This window comes from Humulus lupulus, chromosome 6 (genome assembly GCF_963169125.1).
Source record: "Humulus lupulus chromosome 6, drHumLupu1.1, whole genome shotgun sequence".
Classification (NCBI taxonomy): Eukaryota; Viridiplantae; Streptophyta; class Magnoliopsida; order Rosales; family Cannabaceae; genus Humulus; species Humulus lupulus.
In genome coordinates, this window is record NC_084798.1 from 165,870,260 (window position 1) to 165,886,192 (window position 15,933).

The window sequence follows — 15,933 nt, forward strand, 5'->3', positions numbered from 1 at the left end:
TTCGCCTGAGGGTGAGCCACTGACGAAAAGCTCTTTATTATACCGTTCTTGTTACAAAAGTTGGTAAATAAGTCGCAATCAAACTGGGTTCCGTTGTCAGACACAATCTTTCTTGGCACTCCATATCGGCATACGATGTTCTTTACCACGAAATCTAGGATCTTCTTCGAAGTTATGGTCGCCAATGGTTCAGCCTCCGTCCATTTTGTGAAGTAATCAACCGCGACCACAGCATACTTTACTCCTCCTTTGCCAGTTGGGAGCGAGTCTATGAGGTCGATGCCCCACACCGCAAAAGGCCATGGGGATGTCAACATGGTTAGTTCGGAAGGTGGAGCTCGGGGTATCGTGGCGAATCTCTGGCATTTGTCGCACTTTTTCACGTACTCGAAAGAGTCCGTTTTAATGGTTGGCCAGAAATATCCTTGGCGTATAACCTTCTTGGACAGGCTATGCCCCCCGGTATGGTCTCCGCAGAACCCTTCATGAATTTCTTCAATAATCTTCTTTGCCTCGGGAGGAGTTACACATCTGAGCAATGGCATGGAATACCCTCTTCTGTATAGCCTTCCGTCCAGGATGGTGTAACGAGGAAGTTGATACATTAGTTTCCGAGCCTGATTTCAATCTTTTGGAAGAATTCCATTTTCGAGGTACTCAACTATCGGGCTCATCCAGGTCGGCTCTGTCTCGATCATACACACATCTTCCTCGTCAGGCTCAGTAATGCTGGGTGCTGACAGGTGTTCTACGGGTACAACATTCAGCTCCTCATTTTCGACGGAGGTGGCGAGCCGAGCTAAGGCATCTGCATTTGAGTTTTGTTCTCGGGGAACCTGTTCGATTGCATAAAACTCAAAAAACTCTAATGCGGACTTTTCCTTCTCCAGATAAGCTGCCATTTTTGTACCACGAGCCTGGTACTCTCCCAAGATTTGATTAACCACGAGCTGGGAGTCGCTGTAGCAATGTATAGCTTTGGCCTTGAGCTCTTTTGCTATTCGTAGTCCCGCAAGTAAAGCCTCGTACTCAGCTTCATTATTAGATGCTTTAAAGCCGAACCTTAACGCAGAGTGAAATTTGCTCCCTGCAGGGGTGATCAGAATAACTCCTGCCCCCGCTCCATTTTCATTTGATGACCCGTCGACGTAAAGTTTCCACAGCTCGTGGGCCGTGGTTGTTACCTCGTCGTCGGCTATACCGGTGCACTCCACTATGAAATCCGCCAACGCTTGTGCCTTAACGGTCGTTCTCGGATGGTAGGTGATCTCGAATTGTCCGAGCTCAACAGCCCACTTTAGGAGTCGACCAGACGCCTCTGGTTTAGACAAGACTTGCCTTAATGGTTGATCTGTCAGTACATGGATAGGATGTGCCTGAAAGTAAGGGCGGAGCTTGCGAGATGAGTGGATTAGACTGAGGGCGAGCTTCTCCATCAGTGGATATCTTGATTCTGCCCCCAATAATCTTTTACTGACATAGTAGACGGGTTTCTGTAATTTCTCTTCTTCTCGTACGAGCACCGCGCTTATCGCGTGTTCGGTAGTTGAGAGGTATAGGAACAGTATTTCCCCCGTCTCAGGCTTCGATAGGATGGGCGGTTCGGCTAAGTGCTTTTTGAGCTCCTGAAAGGCTAGCTCGCACTCATCTGTCCATTCGAACTTCTTACTTCCTTTTAATAAGTTGAAGAATGGGAGACCGCGGTCCGTTGACTTCGAGATGAACCTGCTCAAAGCTGCCATCCTGCCGGTCAAGCTTTGAACATCTTTATGTTTCCGAGGCGAAGGCATATCGATCAGGGCCTTTATTTTGTCGGGATTAGCCTCGATCCCACGAGAATTGACAATGAAACCCAGAAATTTTCCTGAAGACACCCCAAAAGTGCACTTCTGAGGATTCAACTTCATGTTGTATCTTCTGAGCACGCCAAAGCACTCTTCGAGGTCATCAACATGGTTCTTGTTAAGTTGAGACTTTACAAGCATGTCGTCAACATAAACTTCCATGTTGTTCCCTATTTGCTCTGAGAACATCATGTTTACGAGCCGCTGGTACGTGGCTCCGGCATTCTTGAGTCCGAATGGCATGACATTGTAGCAGTAGAGCCCTTTATCTGTGATGAAGCTCGTATGCTCTTGGTCGGGGGCATGCATGGGAATCTGGTTATATCCAGAATAGGCATCCATGAACGACATCAGACCATGCCCCGCCGTGGCGTCTACGAGCTGGTCAATTCTCGGCAGGGGAAAACAATCTTTCGGGCAAGCCTTGTTGAGGTCCGAGTAGTCAATACACGTTCTCCACGTCCCATTGGGCTTCGGGACCAACACTGGATTGGCCACCCAGTCCGGGTAAAAAGCGTCCCTTATGAAATTATTTGATTTCAGCCTGTCCACCTCCTCCTTTAGTGCTTTCTTTCTGTCTTCATCCAGCTGCCTTCGCTTTTGCTGCTTCGGGGGAAAGCTTTTGTCTATATTCAATGTGTGGCTCGCTACATTAGGGCTTATTCCCACCATGTCAGAGTGTGACCACGCGAAGACATCCTGGTTTTTCTTCAGAAAGCAAATTAATTGCTATTTTGATTCGTCTTGGAGGTGTTTCCCGACCTTCACCTTCTTTGAGGGATCAGCTTCCTCGAGCTGAACCTCTTCGAGCTCTTCCAAAGGTTGGAGGTCAACCTTTTCCTCAATCCTCGGATCAATCTCCTCATCAATTTCTAAAACTGTCCCATCTTTATTCTGTATGACAACGAGTGCTTGAGCGCTCGTTTGTTTCTTTCCCCTCAAGGAAATGTTGTAGCACTCCCTTCCTGCCAATTGATCTCCTTTCAATGTTCCGACTCCGCTCGGAGTTGGGAACTTAAGGGCTAGATGCCTTACAGATGAAACTGCCCCCAGCCCGACCAGGGCGGGTCTCCCGAGCAATACATTGTAGGCAGATGGTAACTCTACTACCACGAACTCCATCATCTTGGTCACCGAGACTGGATAGTCTCCCAAGGTCACAGGGAGTTCGATGGACCCCATACAGGCGGTTCCTTCTCTAGAAAAGCCGTACAACGTGGTTGCACAAGCCTTCAGGTCGCGAAGGGAGAGTCCCATTTTTTCTAGTGTTGCTTTATAGAGAATGTTAACTGAGCTCCCATTGTCTATGAGAACTCGGCGCACTCTTTTGTTGGCAAGCTGCAGGGTGATGACAAGTGGATCATGATGAGGGAACTGGACATGGGAGGCATCTTCTTCGGTGAAGGTTATAGGCTGAGTTTCAACCCTTTGGCTTTTTGGTGCCCTTGGTTCGGGTTCATAAGGAGACCCGTCCCCTGTCTTCAGCTCATTCACATATCGCTTTTGAGCATTTCTACCCCCTCCTGCGAGATGAGGACCTCCCGAGATGGTTATTACGTCCTCTCCATCTATCGGCGGAGGCCTGTCTTCTTCCCGAGATCGGGAGTTATTATTCTGTGCTGCCGGAAGTGCGGCTACTCTCTGGCTTGCAGTAGTCTGTCCAGTACTCTGGTTTTTGACATACTGCCGGAAATAACCTCTCGAGATCAACCCTTCGATCTCGTCCTTCAGCTGTCGGCACTCATCAGTTGTGTGTCCGGTGTCTCTATGAAACCGGCAATACTTGCTGGAATCCCTCTTGGACTTTTGATTCCTCATTGGGTCCGGACGCTTGAAGGGGACCTGGTTTTCATTAGCCAGGTATATATTTTCCCGAGACTCGTTGAGCTCGGTGTGTACTTTATATACGGAGTAATACCTTTCTCCTTTCTTTTTCTTTCCTCCTTCAGCCTCGGGGTTATTTCCCTCGCTCTTTTTCCTCTTAGAGGGATTCTCTGAGGTAGGCTGTGAAGCCGCTGGGTCAGCCGAGGTTGAGGCGGAGTTAATGTTTATCGTTGTAGTTTCGGTTTGCGAGGTTGCTTTTAGCGTTGATCTCGCCTCCTCTACATTGACAAATCTCTGCGCCCGCTTGTTAAACTCGGTTATTGACCTCACCGGTTTCCCTTGCATGTCATCCCAAAGGGCACTTCCAGGTAACACACCAGCTCGGATGGCCATCAAGTGCCCACTGTCATCCACGTCTCGAGCTCGGGCGACCTCTAGATTAAATCTTGTCAGGTAGCTTTCAGTGTTTCGCCCGGTTGTTGTCGGACGTTAGTCAAAGTGGATGCTTCGGGTCTGACTCCCATCATAGCCCGGAACTGCTTCTTGAAGTCTCTAGACAATTGATCCCACGAAGTTATAGAATGTCTCTTGTACTTCTCGAACCAACTCTTGGCAGGTCCGGCCAATGATGTCGGAAACAACATGCATTTGAGCTCGTAACCTACGTTACTGGCTCTCATAATAGTGTTGAATGTACTCAGGTGGCTACATGGGTCGGTTTTTCCTTCAAACGCTGGGACGTGAGGAATCCGGAACCCTTGAGGAAACTGAGTGTTAGAAATATTGGGAGCAAACGGCTCGAGCTCCTCATCAGAGTCCTCGTATCGACCACTCCCTCGCTCATTCTTCAAAAGCCTAAAGGCTTTTTCGAGCTGATCAATCCTTTCTTGGACTGGGTCCTTAGGGGGTGTCTGGAATTGATAGTCATTAATCGCGATCCCAGGCTCGCATCTCCGTGAGGGATCTCTATGCCCGTTCAGATGATTCCTTAGATCCGGATTTGTCTGATCTCCTTTCCCCCTGCTCTAATTCAGATGATTTCGCAGGTCAGGATGGCTCTTGTGATTTCCAGTATTTTTACGACCCCGGTCGTGTTTACTGACGGACCTAGTTTCTCTGGACTCATCACTGGTGAAACTCATTGATCGGTCATTTCGTGGTGGATCCTTTCTACGTCGCCTTGTCTCCGCAGTGCGAGATCGGGACGTCTGACTCCTCTCAGATGGCGCGCCTCTCCGCCCCTGGAACGTCTCTCTGTTTCCTTGTCTTTCCCCTGTACGCCCTTGATCCTGATCTCGACCAAGTTGAGCGTTTCTGCGGGGAGGTGAAGGATATCTTATGGGAGACGGAGGGAACCGTATAGGTGATGGTGGTTGTCGTCCTTGCCTCGGCCTGGAGGGTCCAGAATTTGCCCTAGATGGGCCAGTTGCGTTCGGTGCACTACCAAGAACCTGAGTCCGAGCCTCGGCAGGAGCTCGGTTGTTCTCAGTTCCTGCAGGCACTTCCACAGGTGGATTAGGCGGGACCCGAGCTCGGGTGCTCCTCTGAGGCCTAGAAGGAGCAGATGGCTCTGTTGGTGCTGGAGGTTGTGCTGGCCTCCTTGTGGCAGCATTTTTTCGTGGACGTCCACGGGGCCTCCGGGGAGGAACGTGCACGTCCCTTGGAGGAGGGACTTGGTCTTCGCGTGGAGGCGGGGGCTGAGCCACCTGCGCCTCTGCGGCTATCCTAGTCAACTCCTCATTACGTTTGTTGGCTTCTGCCAACAGCTGTTTCAGCTGCCGATTCTCCAATTCTACAATAGGGACATAACGCTCAGGGTTATAGTACATGTCCTCATCCCTTGGTTGTGGAGGTGGTCCCCGGGAATCAGAGGACCCACTCCTTTCATCAGCGTCCGGGTTCTCCATTGGCTGTTTTCCAGGACGCCTTGGGTAATTTTCTTCAGGAGTGTTCTGATTGTTTGCAGCCATGAATCTCTCAGGGATGGATGCTTGAGGCTCTCAATGAAAGCACCAAACTGTTGACGTCGTTTTTCGTCAACAGATAAAAGAAGAGAGCACGTAAACAATTAAAGACAATGGCCAAAAGAAACAAACGAATCAAACACACGGTTTTTTACGTGGTTCAGCAGTTAAATCTGCCTAGTCCACGAGTCTCTGTTATTAACCTCAAGATTATCTCTGAACAATTCTTTAGCATGAATTCTACAGAGTTTTCTCTCAAGGATCAGAATTTCGGTCCTTTACAATGGTGCATGACTTCTCTATTTATAGAGAAGGATGCAGAATACTATCCCACATATTTTGGGTAGTTACTCTTTTGTGAATAAAAATAAATGGCTTTAAATGCCAATAATCAGATATAAAAGGAAACGTCCCCCAAAGATCAGGGGGCGTATAACTGTATTAAATAATATCCCACAATTCTTGGGGATTTACATCAATTAATGAGGGCTACATCTCATAGTTATAATACTTGTAGATATTCAAGGTGGTTATAGCGTATCTTCAAGGCTCCAGCGTTTCTGGTCTCATGTCATTGTGCGAGCCACTGACATCTCCCGAGCTAACGTTTCTTCCGAGATGGGATATCGAGCTCAAGAACCATGCTCCGAAGTTCCCGAAGATGAAGGTGTTCTCGGAGCTACCTTTCGAGATGGAGGTCATTTCGAGATCACCGCATTCGAGATCATACATCATACTTTGCAGGCTCGACTTACAATCCTAGATCACTCTAATCCTCACGAGACCATTTGTTGCGAACTCAGCTTTCGAGATCATATTTACTATGGCTCGAAATCTGAGTATAACAAACTCTAGCTCGAACCACGAGCTGGATGCTTCCCTCGACCTGTGGCCTTCAGAGTCCAGACTCGGTCCTTAAGTAATCTTGGCGAACCCTTAGGTTACCTCGAGCTAAGGAGGTAGGATCCTTCGATGGCAGCTCCGGTGTGTGGGGGATGTCCACGTGGCTGATACAGTTTAGGCCGTATCTCAGCTCGCTAATAGCACGTGGGAAAATCAGGGCGTACAGTAGTGACTTCAAAAAGAGTCCTACCGGTAGAGTTTGTTTTTGTTATTAACCTGTGAACAGTTTTCAACACGATTTTTTTTATGACCGTGTATATTGTTGTTATTTAGAGCATCTCGCAAATTTTCAGAAAATTTCGAATAATTTACAGTACCGAAAACTAGTTTAAAAACAGGTTGTTGCACGCATGACTAATTTTTTTATGCGGGTGGAAAATAGCATGTTTGAACCTAGTTTTCAGCACTGTAAATTATTCAGAATTTTCTAAAAATTTGTAGGATGCTCTAAATAAATACAATATACACGATCATAAAAAAAATCGCTCAAAAAATTATTCACGGGTCAGAAATAGAATCATTCTAAAATATAAATAGCAAGATGTTAAAAAAAAGCCCTTTTGTCAAAAAATAAAATAAATAAATAACCCTAAAATTTTGTCATAATCAAATCAAATCAAATAACCAAAATTAGGATAAATATCTCCTACTCCTAAGATTTTTAAGAATTCTTTGAAAAATTATAGTAAATGACGTAAAACAATAACATCAAGAAGTTAATGTCTTTATTTTTTAAATTGTAGAGAAATGACTATTTTACATTATTGATTACTTAAATTGTCATTTTTTATAAATTTTTGTATTTATTTAGGAGCGTATGACTTTAATATAGTGGTATATGTATATTAGTTTTGTTTAATTAGTTTTTATTTTGAAGTTATATTGATTTTTTAAGTTATTTATTGGTTGTTAGTATATTATTTTTCAATTAGTGTATATGATTTTTGTGGTACAGTATATCATTTTTTTATGATATTGAGTTTCTATCTTATTATACATAATGGTAGTATATGACTTTATATTATGGTATATACATTTTAATGGTAGTATATAATTTTGTTAGCATAATATATATATATATTTTTAGTAATAATTTTATAAATTTTGTGGTATGGTATATCATTCAACAGCCTTCAAAAAGAGCCCTACCGTATGGCTTTTTTGTATTCTCAACCTTTGAACAGTTTTCGGCGCGATTTTTTTTTATGACCATGTATATTGTAGTTATTTAGAGTATCTTGCAAATTTTCAGAAAATTCTAAATAATTTACCGTACCATAGAATTATCCTATAAACATATTTCTTTTAAATTTGACTATTGAATTCAGAGTTATTTATTTCTCTCTTAGTTATTTTTTAATATATAATTTTCTATGCTTCTCATCCTGGTTGACTTTTGTATCAATTAGCTGAGTTTTTCATTTATTTATCCTATTTCTTAGATATAATTTTATTTACTTAGTTTTGTCAAAAAAAAATTATTTACTTAGTTTAATTTTGGAAAATCTGTTTGTCCTGCAACTAAAATGAACAAAGGAAACAGCATTAGTCGACGTTACAAACTCCACCAACCAAACACGATCTTAAAAATAAAGGTAGAAAGCCCAGATTAACTCATCTAGTAAAAAAATTATAAAAAACGAAAAACTGTTACAACTCAAACTATAGAACTTCGAAACCACCCACAATCCCGTCTTCATCCCCAAATTACCCCAAAAAATGAAACCCTAATTTGATCAATCAAATTTTATATTTTCAGGCGAAATCTTACCACTACTCATCTCCATCGGATCGAACTCAGCCGTAAGTTTAGATTTTCGCCCAAATTATCATCGAATTCTCAATCGATAAATCCAACGTTTTTAGAATTTTTTTTTATTAGAAAGTACTCATTTTTTTTTCGATTTCTTGGATCAAAATTTTGATTTAGCTTTACTCTTAAATTACAGTGGTTTTCCATCTCCTTTTGCCCTACAGCTCTAGGGCTTTTCATTTTTTTTGGGGGGGGAGATGGATGGGAACAAAGAAGACGCTTTGAAATGCTTAAGAATTGGGAAAGAAGCCATGGAAGTTGACGATCGTAATCGTGCCCGGAAATTCTTTACGAAAGCTCAGCGTCTCGATCCAACTTTATCTGTTGATGATCTCTTATCGGCGGTTAAGAAGGATTCCGGTGGCGAACGATCGCCGTCTGATGCGGATGCATCGTCTAATGGTCCGTCTGATTCAACTTCTTCTAAACCGTCCGATCAACCCTCTCTTCGTCAGAGGGTCCCATCCACTGGGTCATCCTCATCTCCCTCATCGGCTGCGGCCGCTCATACACCTGAGCAGATAGCGATAGTGAGAGAGATTAAGAAGAAGAAGGATTACTATGAGATTTTGGGGGTGGAGAAGAGTTGTAGCGTTGAGGATGTTCGAAAGGCTTATAGAAAGCTCTCATTGAAGGTTCATCCTGATAAGAACAAGGCACCAGGTGCTGAAGAAGCTTTCAAGTCTGTATCTAAAGCTTTTCAATGTCTTAGCAGTGAAGAGAGTAGGAGAAAGTACGACCTTGTTGGATCTGATGAGCCCGTTTATGAGCGACGAACGACAAGACATGCTGCTCATGGGTTCAATGGCTTCTATGATGCTGATGTTGACGCAGAGGAGATTTTCAGGAACTTTTTCTTTGGTGGAATGGCTCCGGCGACGCAGTTTCGTGGGTTTAGTTTTGGAACTGGAATGGGGCATAGGCAACAACCAGATCACAATGGTTCCGGTGGGTTCAATGTTCGTGCACTGATTCAGATTCTGCCAGTTCTGCTTATTCTTGTTCTGAATTTTTTGCCATCTTCTGAGCCAATCTATTCTCTCTCTCGATCTTATCCTTACGAGTACAAGTTCACTACCGAAAAGGGTGTCAATTATTATGTTAAGTCGACGAAGTTCGAGCAGGATTATCCTTTAGACAGCCGGGAACGTGCTTCTTTTGAGCACCAGGTTGAGAGAGACTACTTTGGTATTCTTGCTCAGAATTGTCGGCTTGAAATTCAGCGTCGTCAGTGGGGCTTTATTCGTGAAACACCGCACTGTGACATGTTGCAGCGGTTTGAGACACAGGCTAACTGACTTCAATGAAGGTCATATTATTACTGTTTTATTTTCATTTCTAAATGATTGATGTAAAGTTCTGCTTGCAATAGGAGAATTTTAGTAAAGCAATTAATAAGTGATTTTGCTCTTTCTCTCAGTCTCAACAGATAATATGAACACGGCAATACTGATTGTAAAACATTTCTTGTTACTTTCTATTACCTTTTGCTCTTTGTTTTTTTTTTCTTCCAGACATTAAAAGGTTCTGTTAAATATATTTTCTGAAGTTAATTTTATCGTGTGATTTAGGTATATAACTTGTTTGTTGAATTGTTACTAGTTTAAGATTGTAGGTTTGATTAGAAAGATTCACTTAGCATTGCTGCGTTGAGGATGAGGTTTTGTTTTGAAGCAATGGTTATTTTTTTCATTCTTAGTTTGTTTACTGTGAATTTTTATTTAAATACACACGTATAGGAGGAATATTTTTTTTTTTCTCTACATTTCCCCTTCTTTTTATGTAGCCAACCATACTTGGAAGGTCATACTTAAGCAAAAGTTTCACTTTGAGTGTCATATGCATCTATTCTCACATAGCAGTTTGTTTAATCTTACCTTGTTAGTTTTGAATCTTAGGTAAGCCTTTGTGAAACTTTTACAGTGTGATTCTTCTCATTATCGTTTCAGTTATCTTTAAATGAGTAAATGTTGTGTTCAGAGTAGTATTTTGTTGTCTCTTGCAGATTGCCTGTTTGGTTAAAGACTGAAAGTTCTTCAGTATTTCTTTTCCTATTCTGAAGAGTACACAAGGAAAGCATATGGGGGTTCCCATTAGAGAAGAAATGTAATACTAGTGGTCTTTTTTTGTTTCCTTTGTTTCTTTTTCATTATCTAAGCTAAGGAACGTATAGTAGCTAGATTTGTCAAAACTTGACCGTATCTTCTGTCTCATCATCTATTCTTGCCTCTTACGTATGGAACCTCAATTTTTGTGTAAAATTATGATTTAGCATTTTAGCTAATGCGTGCTGCTATACATGTATTCAATAATCATGATTTCATTAAGTACTTAAAAATCTATAATGGAGTACAGGTTCTGTTGGCTACAATTTGTAGTTTTAGCCTCAATTTCATTTGTTGTTTCATGAAATATACTTCATTTGTTCGAAGTTTGTAATGTATGGATTGAGAGCTCCAGTTGGTTTCGTGGTAAACTAACTACAGCTTGGTAGGTGCAATGTTAATGTTTCTAACGATAGTAAAAGTATGAAAACAAATTTTTACTAAATTTATTAGGGTTTTTTCTAGCTGCATTCCCACACTTAGGTCGAAAGTTGATTTTGTATGTGTCAAACATTTTTAAATCATATCATATGTTATTTTTATTTATTATTTCTTTCAAAATACATAAATAAAATATAAAAAAGCAATACCAAACATAACTATCAAAATATATATAAAATATTTTCATGACATTTTTAAAAATATTTAATAGTTTTATAAATTAAATTAATTTTTCATTAAAAGAATTTTTATTTATATTTTAACTATTATGAGATTATCAATATTTATGATGTACATATTTATTTTGTAAATTTTTTGTATTAAGCAATTTATAACTAATCATATATATATACACACATAAATAATTTTATATGAAATAAAAAAGCATAAGCATAATAAACTTTTTTTTATATATATATTTTGTAACACTTAGGTCTTAAAAGTTGATTTAATATGAGTTTGGTCCCTAACATTTTCAAATTGTACCATTTAGGTCTTTAAATGTTATTTTTGTTTCTTTTTTCTTTTAAAATACATAAAAAAATATAAAATAAATAGTGAATCATTCTTAAAATATGACATAAGAAAATGAAATTGTGGTATTTTTAAAAATATTTAATATGTTTATAAATTAAATTAATGTTTTATTAAAAAAACATTCTTACCCATTGTTGTTTTATAATTAATATTAATAATTATATTATCTCAATTATCTTGATATTATCAATTTTTATTATGTTTATAATTTTTTATTTCATACATTTTTTTAAAACTTAATAATAGTGTATATAAAGTTATTTATGTGCATATATGTATATATATATATATGATTAGTTATAAGATGCATTATAGAAAAAAATTTTAAAATAAAAAATAAATATGTACATTATAAATATTGATAATCTCGTAATAGTTCAGTTATTAATATTAAAAATTTACAGAATGTTTGTAATGAAAAATTAATTTAATTTATAAAACTATAAAATATTTTTTTAAATGTCTTGAAAATATATTTTTTTCAATGTCATGTTTGGTATTGTCATAAATTAAGTGGTCCAATTTTTTATAAGATTGATTCACCATTTTTTTTTATATTTTATTTATGTATTTTGAAAGAAAAAAGAAATAAAAATAGCATTTAAGGACCTAAATGATACGTTTTGAAAAGATTAGGGACCTAACTGATACAAAATCAACTTTTGAGACCTAAATATTACAAAGTGTAAAGAATAATGACTGCAGCTGAAAAAAAAAAACCCTAAAAATTGATAATATCAAGATAATCGAGATAATATAGTTATTAATAGGGAATTTTGGGTATTTATCCATTTTGTGGGTTCATATATCCAAAAAAATGTCACTCTATATTAACATTACAAAATAATGCTATTATTTGTTTTGTTTCCAAATATACTCCTTTCATTTTTTTTTAGTCTCCATCTGTCCTCTCTCTCTTCTCCCTCTCTCTCTTGGTTCACCATTTGAATCTTTGGAGAGCCATGACAGTCACAACCAAACCATCATCACCACCAAATTTCTTTGAAAAAAACGTCCACAACTTTGGCATCTTTCTACGTTTTTTTCTTCTATCTTTCTTCTTCTCTATTAAAGTACACGGAGACTAAAAAAAAAATATCCATGGTAGTTTTTGATGATTTTGAACTTAAACTTACTAAAAGTTCAATTAAGAAACCAATATATGCATTTCGAACAGATATGTGCATGATTTTTTTGGTTTTTTTCACAACTTTTTAGATCTAAAACATAAAAATTTGTAGAAAACACGATATATCTCGATGTATCTCGATGCCCAGCTCAATAGGCCCTTAAAAATCATGAAAAAAAAATCATCTTCCTCGACACATCTCGATGTCACCTCGACACACTTCGATGGAGCTCAACGCAATTCATAGAAAGTGCATAATTTTTCACTCGGGTGTCCGTTTGAGGTGATTTTTTTTTTAATTTGGGTATATTTTTGTGATCTACACGTCTGAGATATGTACGCGCACCATTGAGAAGTTCAAAGTATAAAAACATACCAAACTTTGAAAATATAGGGGTATTGTTTTGAACTTTGGAGTGCTTTCAAACTTCAACTTCCCAAATGTGTGTGTACATATCTCAGACGTATAGATCACAAAAAAAATACGCAAATTAAAAAAAATCACCTCAAACAGACACCGGAGTGAAAAGTTATGCACTTTCTATGAATTGCATCGATGTGTGTTGAGGTGGAATCGAGGTGTGTTGAGGGAGATGATTTTTTTTCATGAAAATCATGATTTTTAAGGGCTCATCGAGCTGGGCATTGGTGTACATCGAGGTATATAGATGTATATCATGATTTTCATGAAAAAAAACTATCTGCCATGACACACCTCGATACCACCTCGACACACATCATTGGAACTCGATGCAATTCATAAAAAGTGCATAACTTTTCACTCAGGTGTCTATTTGAGGTGATTTTATTAATAGGGTATTTTTTTTGTGATCTACACGTTTGAGATGTGTACACACATTTGAGAGGTTCAAAGTTTAAAAACATACTCAACTTTGAAAATATAGGGGTATTGTTTTGGACTTTGGGGTTTTTTCAAGCTTTCAACTTCCCAAATGTTTGTGTACATATCTCAGACGTGTAGATCTCAAAAAAACTACCCAAATTAAAAAAAATCACCTCAAATGGACACCTGAGTGAAAAGTTATGCACTTTCTATGAATTGCATCGAGTTCTATCGAGGTGTGTCGAGACAGATGATTTTTTTTCTTCATGAAAATCATGATTTTTAAGGGCCCATCAAGCCAGGCATCGAGGTACATCGAGGGATATCGTGTTTTCTGTAAATTTTTATGTTTCATATCTAAAAAATTGTGAGAAAAATTCCAAAAGAACCAAAAAATCATACCAAAATCTGTTTGAAATGCATATATTGGTGTCTTAATTGAACTTTTAGTAAGTTTGAGTTCAAAATCATAAAAAACTATCATGGATATTTTTTTTAGTATCCATGGATAACTTAAGAAAGAAAAGAAATGAGGAGGGGGAAATGGAGGGGAAAAGAGAGATAGAGGGAAAAACTAATAAAATAATGGAGGTGAGTGGCTGGTGATGGAGGTGTCGGCCATGGGGGAGGAGAAAATGTGAGAAATATAGAGAATAGTAAAAGACAAATTATGTTAGGAATATTTTTAGAAACAAGGGGAATAATGACATAAATAGTCATGTGTATATAGCATAGGATATTTTTTATGGGAAATTTGATAAATCATGCTTACATTAGCTTAATAATTAAAATTTGAACCAAAGTTAACCACCATATGATACAAATGCTCATCTTTCATTTAATACCAAAAATACCCCTCTCATAACAAAATCTCATACATTTCCTCTCTAAAATCTTGCAAGAAAGATACACATGGGTAAGTGATTTTCTTTGATTCTTGTTGTTGTTGGTTGTTTTTATGATTTAGAATGCTGTTTAGTTGTTGGATCTGTAGTTTGTTGGTATTTTTTGTTGTTTTTTGGATGAAAATCGTGTTCTGTGAAAATCTGCGTTTTTTTTGGGTTCCTTGAGTTTTTTTCTAAATGTCCGATAGTGTCCGATAGAGGCCCGATCGGGCACGATAGTTGTTGAGTTTCAATGTTAGGGATGAAGGTCCGATGGCAACCCGATGGTTGCCCGATAGTTTTGGTTACCCGATGGTCATAAAGGTTCGATAGCTACCCGATTGTTGCCCGATTATTATTTTGAATCTATACACCCTTTAAGTACGATAATGGATCGATAATAGTCCGATATATGCCCGATTGTTGTTATTAAGTTACTGCGGACCTAATAGTACGATGGTACCCGATACTTGCCCGATAGTACGATGGTACACGATAGTGATAAAAAACATAAATAAAAACCGTAACTTTTCACCTTCCATTTCCCGTTCCCTCTCTCTGCTTCACTCCCACAAAACCATCGAGCAACGCATAACTACCCTCACCCGACGCATCTCTCTCCCTCACCCGACGGTCAGAAAAACCCCCACCACCCGACGAAGGAAAACCCAGACCACCGGAGACCAAGCCTCACCCAAACCCCGACACTCACCCAAACCCCAACCACCACCGGAGACGAAGAAAAACTCAGACCCCGAAGAAAAACCGACACCCCATTACGCAAAAATGTCTAGGGTATGTGTTTTTTTTCAATTTCTTTCCATTGCAAAATGTTATAGTATGTATTGTTGAATTTGACTGTGTGAAATCTAATCAACCGTAAAATATTGAATATTTTTTTGGGTTTTTTGAGAGGTACGATAGTGGGTCGATAGGGGTACGATAGTGTTTGTGTTTTCTCATAACTTCAGGTTGAAGATGATTGTACGATAGGGGTACGATAGTGGTTCGACGTTGGTACGATAGTTTGTGTTTTCTGATAACTTGAGGTTGAAGATGAAGGTACGATAGGGTACGATATTGGGTACGATGTGTGCCCGATATTGGGAACAAATTGTTGTGTTGTTATATTCCGATGGTGTACGATGTGAGGTACGATGGTGCACGATAATGTTATAGTTCCTGTTTTTTTTTTCAGTGGTGTCTGATATGGTGCGATAGTGTCCGATAGTTGCTCGATAGTAGATTGCAGAATATAAAGTTTGATGATTTTTTGTGTTATTCTATTTAATTGGGTATTTATTTGTTTTATGCAGAATTTAAGACCTCCACAACTGATAGTTCCAGTAGAAGAACATTTTACAGGACGTATCACTTGGCGCGGCAGTTGGTACTTTCCAAAAATTAAAGCAAAATTTATATAGTGTGGTTTATTGGATAGGGTGAAGGAATCCCCTTTCAAACAGTTCTTCATGGCAGAACCATTAAATTTTTCTGATGCCTTAGTCCATCAGCTGTTGTTGCACAAATTCAGAGGGGAGAAAACTGACGAAGTCCAGTTTTATATTGGGAAAAAATGATGTAGATTTAGCCAATTGGAGTTCGCTTTAGTTACTGGTTTAAATTTCGAGGCCGGACCGTCTGA

At 39.1% G+C, this 15,933-nt stretch overlaps 1 protein-coding gene across 2 annotated transcripts; it reads left to right on the plus strand.

The window, feature by feature from the left end:
* Positions 1-8,130: 8,130 nt before the first annotated feature.
* LOC133782689 (chaperone protein dnaJ 49-like) lies at positions 8,131-10,719 on the plus strand. Of its 2 annotated transcripts, none has more exons than XM_062222043.1 (3): positions 8,131-8,338; positions 8,513-9,657; positions 10,354-10,719. In XM_062222043.1, exon 2 carries the CDS (start codon positions 8,546-8,548, stop codon positions 9,644-9,646), a length of 1,101 nt encoding a protein of 366 aa, XP_062078027.1. In that variant the 5' UTR covers positions 8,131-8,338; positions 8,513-8,545; the 3' UTR covers positions 9,647-9,657; positions 10,354-10,719. The 2 variants fall into 2 exon arrangements, with proteins under 2 accessions (XP_062078027.1, XP_062078026.1); XM_062222042.1 differs by having other exon boundaries at positions 8,141-8,338; positions 8,485-9,657.
* The last annotated feature ends 5,214 nt before the right edge of the window (positions 10,720-15,933 follow it).

Bases quoted from the DNA above. Each gene is read 5' to 3' on its own strand.
- LOC133782689 (XM_062222043.1), top strand. From the start codon at position 8,546: ATGGATGGGAACAAAGAAGACGCTTTGAAATGCTTAAGAATTGGGAAA.